This window comes from Sycon ciliatum, chromosome 5 (assembly GCF_964019385.1).
Source record: "Sycon ciliatum chromosome 5, ocSycCili1.1, whole genome shotgun sequence".
Lineage (NCBI taxonomy): Eukaryota > Metazoa > Porifera > Calcarea > Leucosolenida > Sycettidae > Sycon > Sycon ciliatum.
Window position 1 is genome coordinate 30539620 of NC_088647.1, and position 12764 is coordinate 30552383.

The following is a 12764-nucleotide window of genomic DNA, read 5'->3' on the forward strand; positions in this document are numbered from 1 at the left end:
AGAGAGGCACACATAGACCGTTGACGTGGAATCGTCAGGGACTTTAAAACACCAGGGCTCATCCCTTCTTATAAAATAAAAGTGACCTCGCAGGAAAATACAGAAGGGAACCTGAAATGGAAGCAGAACCGATACAAATGACACATAATGCTACCAGACTAGCACAAAAAGACAAAGACAGGTGCTGGACAAGCCCCTCCACAACAAACAACAAAGCATTACCTCCATAGCGTTGGTCAACATTCTCGTCAAGCGGAAGGGAATCTTCTCCGGGAACTTATCCCTGGTCATGGCAACCTACACAGGCATTGTAGAAACGGAAATGAAAACAAAGCAGTTGATGCATCCTCGGCATAATAAATACCAACCTAACGTAAAATATTGTTGGAACCAATATCCAAGTCGAGAGGACGAGAGAGAGAGAGAGAGAGAGAGAGAGAGAGAGAGAGAGAGAGAGAGAGAGAGAGAGAGAGAGAGAGAGAGAGAGACAGAGAGTAAGTTACATTTAAAAAGACAGGTAAGTCTAACAAATGAGAACTGAGACCTCTACAACAGGGTTTTCACGCCTGAAAGCAGGTGCATGATTTAACAAGCAGGTTGTCAGTCTAGATTTTATGCGCAGATGGAGAAAAAATGCGGAGCATTTTTGTAAATGAAAGCCTGCTCACAACCCCGCCCAGCCTTGCGAACTGGGTATGGAGAGAGAGGGAAAGAGGAGAGAGAGAGAGAGAGAGAGAGAGAGAGAGAGAGAGAGAGAGAGAGAGAGAGAGAGAGAGAGAGAGAGAGAGAGAGAGAGAGAGAGAGAGAGAGAGGGAGGGAGAGTGCAGCTTCAGAGAGTCAATCTTATCCAATAGGAAGAGGGACACTCACCTCGAAACAGTCTCCAAAGTCAATGTGCAGGATGCGTCCCGACAGACGTTCTAACATAAGATTGGATGGATGCCTACACAGTGAAACGACAGCAGCAGTATCAGCAGCAGGAGCAAGCAGCAATGACGACGAAAACAAAACAGCGCACTTCTGAAACACATCACGAGAAAGACCTGAGACTAGGAGGCTACCACCCATAACAGTACGAACAAGAATACGGAAGCTAACGTTTATTAAGATACAGCATTTGTGAAGGATAGAGAGTAAAGAGTAAAGTTCGCACGTCCACGTTACAACCGGCTATACAATTGCGTTGAGAAACACAACCAGTTTAGGAAGTTTCGCTCGTGCCAGGCCACCACCATGCCTGTAATACCAGGGCGGCAGATGCAGCGCCTAATGAGTAATGGCGAGGGCGAGGTGGCAACTCTCACAACCAATGCTCGACAAGGGGCAAACGGATAAAAGAGGATGAAGTGACTTATTGATTGACAAGAAAGCAGGGCAGGACTCCAATGGCAGTACAAGCACACAATCGGGCCACATCAGACCATCAAGATCAACATTACTGTGACCAGCAATAAACTTGAAAGAGGGGATGGGGAGGGGATGGGGATTCCCCTAGTATTCTCTGTGATGTGTAACACTGGTATGCTATGTGACTTACCTGTCTCCCAGACCTAGCACGTATCCCACCATTGACATCACCGCAAGTGAACGGGAGTAATTTGTGCGTCGGTCAAACCACACCTGGACAGTCAAGCATGCACACACGCACACCCACCCACACCCACCCACCCACCCCCCCCCCCCCCCCACACACAGCGACACACAAGCATGCACATAGACACACAGACACACTTTCAATAGTGTGCTACAACGCCTGTGCTTGGAAAAGCGCAATTCGGTTTATACGCCATTTTGATGAAAATCCTCGGACCTGCTATCCGCAAATAGAGTGTTGCACAGTACCAATACGACCTGTGACACCAGTGTGCCCAAATTTGGTCATCAAAATGACATAACTGATGAATCACGCTTTCCTGAACCCATGCGCGGAGTACCACACTCCGGTTTAAGTACTCTTGGCGAAGATATCAGGAGTGAAGGAGATGGAGAGCCTGGCGTTTTATAGCGGCTGAGCGCAACTCTCAAGTGTTCTACAAATGCCACAAAACCAAACATGTGATACAATACACAATAGACATCCATGCAGTCACGTATCACACACACACACAGACACAGGAGACGGCGGCTTACCTCGGAGCTGGGACTCTTGAGCCAGAGCACCCTGGCTAAGTCGTCTCCACTGGTGTGCTCAATCGCATGTTCGAACACCTCGACCTTCTGTGTGACTGTCAAGTGATCGTACTCCGGTGCCATCTGTAACACGGCAGCACATCGTAAAATCAGGAAAACTCCCAGAATAAAGTCCAGTTTGATGCACAAAACTCTCTTGATAAAACCCCAGTCTATGGGTAATTTTAGGTGTTTGTGCCACACAATACGATCACACTAGCTTCCAGATGTATCTCATTACTGTTCGATGATCGTCTTGTGCATGAAACTCGGAGTTGAAACCCAATTTTCATCCTCTTCTTATTGGAATATGATTTCATGCAGTTTATGCTGGGGAGGGGGGCACAAAAATCATGGCTTGCGTTGTGTGAATCTGGTGACTGAGTGAAAGACCCATGTCTGAATGGAGTGGAAGTGCACGAAGGCATGTACAGTACTGTCGGGCGCCGAAGAACGGAGCGCCGAAGAACGGAGCGCCGAAGAACGGAGCGCCGAAGAACGACCAGGCTAGAATTTCACCAAGCACAGCATACCAGTGTATACACAGTGACTTAACTGTGCATAGACTGTAATACATGAAAATAGGAACGGCCTAGGCTAGGAGGCTGACCCCCGGCCCCCTGTTCTTCGGCGACCGAAAGTACTGTATGGATTGAGCCTCGCTCACCCTGAGCATGATGCGATGTTCGATGTTCAGCAGGATCTTCTTCTTCTCGCGATAGTCACGGATCAGAGCGTGCAGCGTATCGCAGTGCGGCACCCAGCCGATGAGTCCAGAGTTGGTGGATAGCGGGATCACTGCGTAGCGCATAATGCTAAAAGTAGGCACAAGCAGAAAACAGATCGGAACGAATGGACTCGCATGGAGAGCCAAGGATTAATTTATACAAAAGAAAAGGACCAAGAAGGAACTACAAGTTATGCTATAATGTCCACTAACACCACCAGTTACTAAACAATCAGCTCATGCGATAACATTGCACGACACTGACCGACGGTACTGACGTTCTACAACTAACTGGCTAACAGCTCTAGCATATCTTGGATGCGCACTCCAACAGCCTTCCAACTTAGAAGGTTCTATTAAAGTTATAGAAATAACATAACGAGGGGAAGATGAGCTGTTGGAGTGCGCATCCAAGATATGCTAGAGCTGTTAGCCAGTTAGTTGTAGAACGTCAGTACCGTCGGTCAGTGTCGTGTAATGTTATCGCTGAGCTGATTGTTTAATAACTGGTGGTGTTAGTGGACATTATCGTAACTTGTAGTTCCTTGGTCCTGTTCTTTTGTATAGATATGAACGAGTACAGTGAGATGCAAAGATTGTCAGCACGTTTCCTCTTGCAGAGAATCAAAACTCAAAAGTAGTTGAAAGCAGAAGGCAGATACGAATGAGTACAGAAAATAAACCCTGAAGATTGTCATCAAGTCATCATCGCACAGAATCAAGTGGGCAGAAAGCGGAAGCTTCACGTTTCGAGAAGCCAACTTCTCTCCAGTCTCGGCCAAAGTGACTACTGCATTTCAGCAGTTGAAATAGTTTGAGACAACAGCAGTTGAAATCACGCCCATACACAGTCTTGCCCGCTGATCCCTACATTTGCTAAAGCGATTTCGGACATTACCCACCACCAATATGTGTTCAGGTTGCACGGCGTGAGAAGTTCAACGTACCTTAGATGGTTCTTGAAGGTCTCGGAGTCATTGGCGAGCAGTGTGTTGACCAGACCAAAGAGCTGCATGACGCGCTCGTCTTGCCGCAAGTCTTCGTGGCCCTTCAGCAGGAACATGAACTCGGAGCCGTTGCTGCCGTAGATGGACAGCTTGCGCGGCCGCTGCTTGGACGTGATAACGTTCAGCGCTTGTGCAATTTTCTGGATGCGGATAATGGGCTTGTTGACTTCGTACAGGCCGGGAACAGACAGCTCCAGGTCGTGGCAGGCCATGAGCTTTGGCGACACCGACTGCAACTCCAGATTCGTCAGCTGAAGAAGTAAGACGCACCCACACCCGTGCACCCACACACACACCAAACATATTATTGTACACACACGTGCACGCGACCCTTCGTCCCCGTAGTTCACGTTTCGTCCGTCGATAAACGGCTAACAAAGCAACATGCTTTGGAGGACAGTGCTGTTAAAGATGCAGACATGCAGGTCCATTCCGCCAGCAAGGGAATACAACACCTTACCGTTGGCAGCTGCTTGGAAATACGCCGGAAGATGTGATAATACAAGTCCCACGCCTGGGTGAGGTCCTTGTCGTTATTCGACCGCCTGTACTTCTTGCACCACTCATTGGCCTCCTGCAGGTCTCGGCCGTACGCCTGCAGAGATGGGAATTGTCACAGACACACAAATACATAAAGGCCCCAACATAAGCAAAAAAACAAAAAAAAACACAGGTTTGTATGCAACAGATACTAAGAATGAAAGCATCGTGAGGACTGGGAAAGCAGGGAAAAATAATCGTGAGTTCTCAAGCAGCAGCAACGCCAATTAAAGCACAGCAGACAATGATTGGCTACAGAGTGGCGATCTTCTCATGCACGCCTTTGCTAGTCTCACCTGGTTGAAGTTTGTCTCCTTGACCGTCTGCGCACCACGGGCCATCATCTCGTGCAACGGTTCCAGCACTTGGAACATAGACTGCACGTTCCGCTCACCAAAGTATAGCCGTGATGCCTCTTCCAGCCCTTCGTGCCACTGCTCGTGCCAGAGGATTGCCACGCGGATAAGCTCGTCGCTGACCTGTTGCAGCAGGTGATCACGCACACAACACAAAAGAGTATGAGAAAGATACGCACAAAGCAACGAGAGTTGCAGGAGAAAGGTTTTTCGCAACTTTCAGCAAAGGTCTTCCAATCTCTGGAATTTTCTCAACGTCATCTGGCTTTCACTTGCCTTCACATTCTGCTCACGCACAATAGACTTACTAGAAGCGAAGTATATATTTCTTTCGTCTACATTTCGAAACACACAGTCAATGGCGAAAATACATTGAAAAATGTTGCCGTTGCTTTTGTGATAAATACAAAATGGGACACCTATACACACACACACTCTTCAATCTTTACGTGCCCATCGCTGAAGTGATGATAGGACAAACACCCCCCCCCCCCCCCCGGCACACACACACACACTTTACATGCAGAAGCGATGGTAGGACAACCCCCCCCCCCCCCCCATACACACACACACGTACACACACGACCCCCCCCCCCCCCCACACACACACATGCACGCACCATGATGGCTTGGTTGACGAGCGTGTTGCTGTGCTCGCGCATGTTCTGCAGCACCAGGTTGGCGGCGTTGCGACGGTCCTGACTGGTAGACTTGGATGCCACGGTCAGTGGGTAGATGAGTGCCTGCGGATGGTGTTTGCCAATGTCTATCAACAGATGGTGGATCAAACGGCCAACCAGCTGCCGATGAGTGTGGATGCGAGCAATCAGCTGAGGAATGACCTGAAAGTGCACACAGACGAGCAACGCAAAGCAAAGCAAGGTGGCGTAGGACGAGAGGAAGAAACAAGCAATACGCAGCTGCAGACATTCCACCGCAGTGCAAGCTGCAGGCATGCACACAGCGCGTTACTTCTGGAAGACCCTAACCCAGTGCCTTAAACCCTGCTGCAACGTGAGGAAAAGAAGAGCTTGATTGTAAAGCGCAGCCTGTGTGTAAGAACCGGGTGCTGTTGGCCAACTAGGAAAGGAGAGTAAACTTTAAGTTAGCTCTCCAACTCATCATCTCTTATTGGCCTCTGGCCAGCATGAGAATAAAGATTTAAAACTCAAAAAGGACTCACTTGAAGCCAGGTGTCCACTTGTATGGACTTGACACCTTCCATCAACGACTCATACACATCAGGCCAGTGACCATACTCAAACCACAGTGTCAGTAATCTGCACAGAACAACAACAGCAGCATGGCATGGTTCAGGCATGGGGAAATGTGTGTGTGTGTGTGTGTGTGTGCGCGTGTGTGTGCGCGTGTGTGTGTGCGTGTGTGTGTGTCCCATATGGTGCAGTGGTATGTGCAGCGATTTCCAATCGATAGGTTGCGGGTTCGATTCCCGTCGATTATGGTCACACACGTCTTTCTTCTCTTTCTCAGACTCCTCCTGACTTTCTTTCATTCTCCTGGGTGGTTACCAACAGCCAGTGCATGCCGCAGTATGTGGTGTGATGTGTGTGCGTGAAAAAAATGAAAAAGACCAAAAAGTAGGGATTCACTGGCCGAAAAAGCCACATCATAGCTGTGTGGCGTAGACCAGGCTGAATAGTGGCGGTCAATTCTTCAGCCTTGCAAGCTGTTGAATGGTGCAATCCCAGCACAAGCTGCTATGGCTTCTGCTATAGCATCGCTATCATCGCCTCCGGCGATGGGCGTCAAATGGTCAAATGGTGTGTGTGTGCTGGGGGTCGAACTAACACTTGCCGGCAATATGAAGAAGAAAAAGGTTTACCAAAGCATATAGCTACAGTTGACGAGAGTCCAAACTGGCAGGTGAGGATTCTGGATTCCAGGGTGCTGATGAGCACATTCGCAGTCATACGTGTGCAAGTCTCACAATTCACTGAAACTCTCTAAAAATAGGTTTCACATCTATCACATGACCGTTCGGGGCAGTCATGTTGGTTCCAACTCCAGTCAACCCCTGCATCTATGGGTCACATGATGTCAGCCATGTTGGCTCGACTGTCCATATGCCATGATCACTTTTTGCACACATTTAGTCACATGACCAAGATGTGAAGCCACTCTATTACGTAACATGCACTGGTCACCTATCGCAGAGAATGAATGGCTGTTCTGTTAAAGGAATACTGACCTGAGAGTGTCTTGCAAGGAGTTGACTTTCTTCTCCTGTGCAAGTGCAATGGATCGGAAGAAGCCTTGCACAGCGGGCTTGGCGTATTGGTGTACCAGGACTGCCGCCTGCACAGCAGTGCACAACCAAAAGCAACAAAACATTGTCAAAAGCACAGCCAGATAACATAACACGGTATTGGCAGGAGAAGAACTGCCCGAAGGACACTCACATCAATGCATAGGAAAATAGGGTAAGACAAAACCATGTTGACACAATGCCTACCGGCATGGGAGGTAGCGGGCAGGAAGCGTGTATTCCACTAGGAGCAACCAACTTCATTTTACTCATATCGCCAAAGTCGCCACTTCTAAGTATCTACCGGTATGTTATCAACTGAGACCTAAACCGGAACTGTCCAAGGAAAGTGAAAAGGACTAACAGGCATTGTGACCACATTTCGTCAAGACCAGAGTCTTGTCATATGCGCATAGCATTACGGACAAACTATTTCCGGATCCCACAAGTTTTTTTCAAAAGAAACCAAGGGTATATTCTTGTATGATCCATGCGTTCAGTAAGTATTTTCATAGCATGGTAGGTTGTAGTGTTCTAGGCCAGGCTTCGGCTACTGCTTACCACAGCACGGGCATTGGATTGGTTAGGAAGGGGCTGGTAAGAGACTGTTGGTGATACAGGGGTGGTGGCCATGGGCGTGTTGGCACGATGTCCGTAGTACAGGACGGCTTCAAAGTTCATCATGGCCCAGTGATGCCAGGCCTGCGTGAAACAACACACAAGACACACAGACACACAGACACACACAACGATACAAAATAAACGCCAGACACTACACAATGCCCCGTGCATAACTTTGGGAATACAACTACATCTCGACGCTGTGCGCGGGTTGGCAAAAACATGACGGCTGCCCGTACCTTGTAACTGCTCGAGTCATGTTCGGTTGCTTTGTTGTAGAAGTTAATGATCTGCGGGATGGTCTTCTCGCTCAAACCTCTCAAACCAATCTGCCATTCACCCAGCTTCAAGTAGCATCTAGGAAACAGCAAAGATTACAAAGTAGGTACAGAAACACAAAGCAGCAACTCACGGATGGAAGCAAACACCGCACACAAAATGTCAACAAGACAAAAGAAGCATCACAAAGGCAACCTAACATTACTCTGACACGGAGCAGGGCATTCAAGAGGTCTTAGGAGTCTTCCAACCGGTAATAATGAGCAAAGTCCTGATATCAAGTACAGTAAAATCCCCTAATCCGGGTAGGTTGGGACCGAGCATTGCCCAGAACTAGGAATTGCCCATAACTGAGAACATAATTATAATCATACTTACTGCATGAAAGAAAACATTTTTTAGGCCAATCAATAATAGTTTTTGGGTCCGTTTTCGTTGAAGTCAATTTTTGTGACTCTAGAGTAGTGCTGGGGCCAAGTCCGAAAAAGTCGCTTTATTGAGGAGTTGCATTTGACACCTCGTCCAGGAAAGATTTGACTTCAAATTCGGAGAGGCGGACCAACTATAGGAATTTTGGAGAAAACTAGAAGTTCCCAATGTTGTCCGTTTGGAAGTTATGAGCTATTTCCAAATTGCTTAGGTTACTATGGTAACCTGTGTGCAATTAGCCGTTTCTGAGGCAAAGCCGATACAATTTTGGAGAAAAAAGTTACCTTGTTGGAAGGCGAGCTCTTTCCTAGACTGTTATTGAAAACCAGAAGTTTATAGGACTGTCGGCTTCCTTGTCACAGGAATTTCTCGAATTTCTACGGTTACCGTGGTAACGTGTATGCAATTAGCCACTTCTAAGCCAAAATCAGTGCATTTTCTCCCCTGTAGGCAGGTGGAAAGCAGAAAATAGTTATAATAATGTGGCTTAGAGGTCTATTGGGCTGTTGCAAGCCTGGTTTGTAGAGACTGGACCCCTCTCTCCTGATTTAGTGCCGGGATCCACACAAAAGGATCAAGAGGATTTAGGCAGGACTGACATCCAAGAACGAGCAAGGAAACACAACTGATAGCAAAAACAAAGACAAGAAGACTCAAACAATTCCCTAGCATATATTAGAACTGGGGCTAGCCCCCATTATAGTTCAAAATTAATGGTCGCAAGACCAGGGCTATGCCAACCGTGGAGGTTGTAGTAATGTCATAAGGAGCACTGTTTTCGAACACAGACTCAGTGCATCCTCCGCCTACATGTAGCTTGTAACATGCTGGCAACCAAACTACATTGTATGTTTTGTACATGACTACACGTACTGCATTTTTTCACATCCAAAGAATCATCTTGCCCGTAAAAGAGGCCAGTACTGTGAGGTGTACATGTACATTGTACAATGTACTGAACTGAAGTACATGTCGAGGACACTGTTGTGATATTCATTGTTGTTGTTACTGGTGTGCTTTTTAAATTACAGTCGTTCAACCAAACACACTGGGCCAAGTTCCCTTCTCATATCACACGGGGATGCCAGGACTTAGAAGACGGGAGAGGTCGGAGTATGCCGCGTGAAACTGCTCCATGGCAGGGCAGAAACCTCACTATTGTCACTAAGAACTCCACAACCTGCCGATCAACGATTTTCTCCAATACGTTGACAATTGGCAAGAGATATGGCTTGTAGGAGTTGAGAGTAGTCAGTATTATATGGCCATAACTGTCTCCACATTTACATGATTGTATACAGGTGAAACCATCCAGGGTGTTCGATGTACATGGAATAATCATTATCTGTGACATCAGGTACTGTACTGTATTTGCATCACTTGTAGCCGAGTTGGATGGTGAACAACTGCTGCACACGTACATGTATCTGTGAGTGCTGGAAATGATGCCACATGTACCGGTACAGGTACTAGCAAGAGTTATAACCCCCCGGTTATACACTCTTGGTACTAGGTGTAGAATTCATAGTGGCACGGCTAGATAGCAGGAGAGGTCACTGCCCCATGGGCCATGGGGTCAGTCCGGGACTGTTTTGAAACTGTTGCTTGATCAGAGGGATGCACTGACCAGACCTTCCTGTGTAAATGCTTGCTGTGAGTTGCTGAAGGATGATGACACATGAGCACGGAATATGTGGCGGAGTTTGTTGCATGTTGCAGTTAGGGCAGTTGTTTGTCTATTAGCCATCTCGTTGATCAAAATTGTCCTTCCAGGTCTTGGCGTAGGCCCCCACCCCGGTCTACATGTACATGTACATGTACATGACTGTATTTCATGGGCAATGTGCTTCCTAAACATGTACATGTACATGTACATGCACATGTCGATTGGACAGCCTGCATGACATTGTTCCATAAATAGAAAATGTGAATTGGGTGGAAAGTACTAGTAGTGGATCATGGTGACCAATCCTGTCAACATAGCACACCGCTGTCTGGGTACTACATGTAAATGTAAATTGTATTATGTGAAGGAAGGGAGGAAACAAGTGCCAGGTCAATGCAATCCCGGTAGTGTTAGAGGAGAGAGGAGCCCAGTCTCTACAAACCAGGCATGAAACAGCCCAATAGACCTCTAAGCCACAATATTATAACTATTCTCTGCTTTCCACCTGCCTACAGGGGAGAAAATGCACTGATTTTGGCTTAGAAGTGGCTAATTGCATACACGTTACCACGGTAACCGTAGAAATTCGAGAAATCCCTGTGACAAGGAAGCCGACAGTCCTATAAACTTCTGATTTTCAATAATAGTCTTGGAAAGAGCTCGCCTTCCAACAAGGTAACTTTTTTCTCCAAAATTGTACTGGCTTTGCCTCAGGAACGGCTAATTGCACACAAGTTACCATAGTAACCTAAGCAATTTGGAAATAGCTCATAACTTCCAAACGGACAACATTGGGAACTTCTAGTTTTCTCCAAAACTCCTATAGTTGGTCCGTCTCTCCGAATTTGAAGTCAAATCTTTCCTGGACGAGGTGTCAAATGACACTGTCAGATTTCTGGACCTGGCTCCAGGACTAGAGGGGTCAGAAAGGTGCCCGGTAGACAACGTGCCCGGATTAGGGCGCCCGGATCAGGGCAGTTTAACTGTAAGTGCATCTCTGCTGAAGAGACGGAAAAGGAATTTTTTTGAGCAAGCTCAAGCAGCAGCACTTACTTGGCCAGCAATCGGTTGAGGTTGTAGTTGCCCTGGGTGTCGTAGTGGCCACCCGGTGACATGTGCATGCTCATATCCACCATGTTCGGTGGCATGCTCATGGCCTGCGGGTGCAGCGACGAGCGTACAAAGTGGATCAGATGCTGGTACGCCTTCTCCTGCAGACGGCCGCAATAAAGAACACACACAGCAACAGTACACACCAGGTTGAAGTACACTAGAGGCAGTAACTAAGGCTGCAACGGGTAGGGGTTTGATTGGGTCGGGTAATGAGTTCGGCTATTTCTATCCGGGTAGCAGGGTAACCTATTGGGTATATTTTGACATAGTTTGTACAGTGCTTACTATACACTTGCCATGAAATGTCAGAAAGAGAATGTGGCCAGGCTGACATGAGAGTTTCACCGAAATGACCTGTGTGCGAAAGCGGGAGTGTGGCTTGCATCCTGAAAACACAATTACTTGTACAAGCAGTGGACATGGTTCGGAATTACAGAGTACAGCAAAATCCAGATAATTCCAAGATGGCCTGATCAGGACTGATCTGCGTCAGGAGGTTGCTGTTGTTGGACAATCAGAACAAAGCGGACTACAAGCCGTGTTCAGGATTTTGGAGATTCGAATTGAAGCTATTTCACAGTGTAATTTTGCGAAAGCAGCAAGAAAAGGTGCATTCTTCCTTACCCTGTCATTGGCATCCCACAAGTGCTTCATGTATGCAAACGCTACATGGGGAAACGTTGTGGGCACCTCGGGCAGTTTGCTTGGCTCACAGCCAAATAGACTACACAGGGTCTTGTGGGAGAGCTCCTGCAAATTGAGACACACATACAGGCACATGCACACAATTACACACAAACACACACACACACACACACACACACACACACACACACACACACACACACACACACACACACACACACGATTACACTACTGACAACTTGAACAGAGCAGAACATTTCTGCTTCTTATGCAGCAAATCTGTCAAGACTAGCAATGATATGAGCAAACTCGAAAGAAAGAACACGGCGCAGAACAGGAGCAAGGCACACAAATAGTACAGTGCCGGGCAGAGAAATCCAACCTCATGAATAAAGTAGTGCCGCGTTCGAGTGCACAGACCAGTACGTGTAGTGCTAGGGCTGCGTAGCGCCCGGCAATGCTATTATATTCATAGGGTTGGATTTCTTTGGCCAGTACTGTACATCTGAACAAGCACAAGCACTCACTAGTCGGTTGCTCTTGCGACACAGACTGGCAAACTTGATTAGCGTGTGCTTGTTTTCCTGATCAGTGAGTACCAGAGATCGTACTCGCAGTATGCGCTGCCAGTCCTCCACATTACGGTCACAGTTCTGAAACCAGAGCAGGAAAAAGAACACAACTGTAAACTCACCTCACAATCTGGTTTATCAGCTAAGTCAAAAACATCCAACAGCATCGGATGGAAAGAATACACAAGCTATATGCGTAGACACGCGCACGTATTGAGATGTACAGGCAAATCAGAATAGTGTTGCACCTAGTCCATGCCACATGTTAAAAAATGCCTTTGTTCACAACTCATGATGAAGCACAGTGCTTGGACAGTGTGTGCGTGGACACACGCAGGTGTTGATGTGTACAGGAATATCACACTGGCGTTGCA

The 12764-nt window shown here is 47.3% G+C and overlaps 1 protein-coding gene across 1 annotated transcript in view; it reads right to left on the reverse strand.

Annotated features, from left to right (window-relative positions):
• LOC135818309 (serine/threonine-protein kinase mTOR-like) overlaps positions 1-12764 on the reverse strand; it is a 64148-nt gene that overhangs the window by 11916 nt on the left and 39468 nt on the right. The window contains exons 40-55 of the mRNA XM_065331667.1: positions 12346-12471; positions 11798-11923; positions 11114-11271; positions 7926-8043; positions 7627-7767; positions 7009-7115; positions 5983-6079; positions 5420-5641; positions 4740-4922; positions 4364-4498; positions 3844-4154; positions 2837-2984; positions 2131-2253; positions 1538-1620; positions 871-943; positions 223-297 (exon numbers count right to left, since the gene is read on the reverse strand). Of these exons, the coding sequence (XP_065187739.1) occupies positions 223-297; positions 871-943; positions 1538-1620; positions 2131-2253; positions 2837-2984; positions 3844-4154; positions 4364-4498; positions 4740-4922; positions 5420-5641; positions 5983-6079; positions 7009-7115; positions 7627-7767; positions 7926-8043; positions 11114-11271; positions 11798-11923; positions 12346-12471 (2226 nt within the window). The remainder of the gene's footprint in view (positions 1-222; positions 298-870; positions 944-1537; positions 1621-2130; positions 2254-2836; positions 2985-3843; positions 4155-4363; positions 4499-4739; positions 4923-5419; positions 5642-5982; positions 6080-7008; positions 7116-7626; positions 7768-7925; positions 8044-11113; positions 11272-11797; positions 11924-12345; positions 12472-12764) is intronic.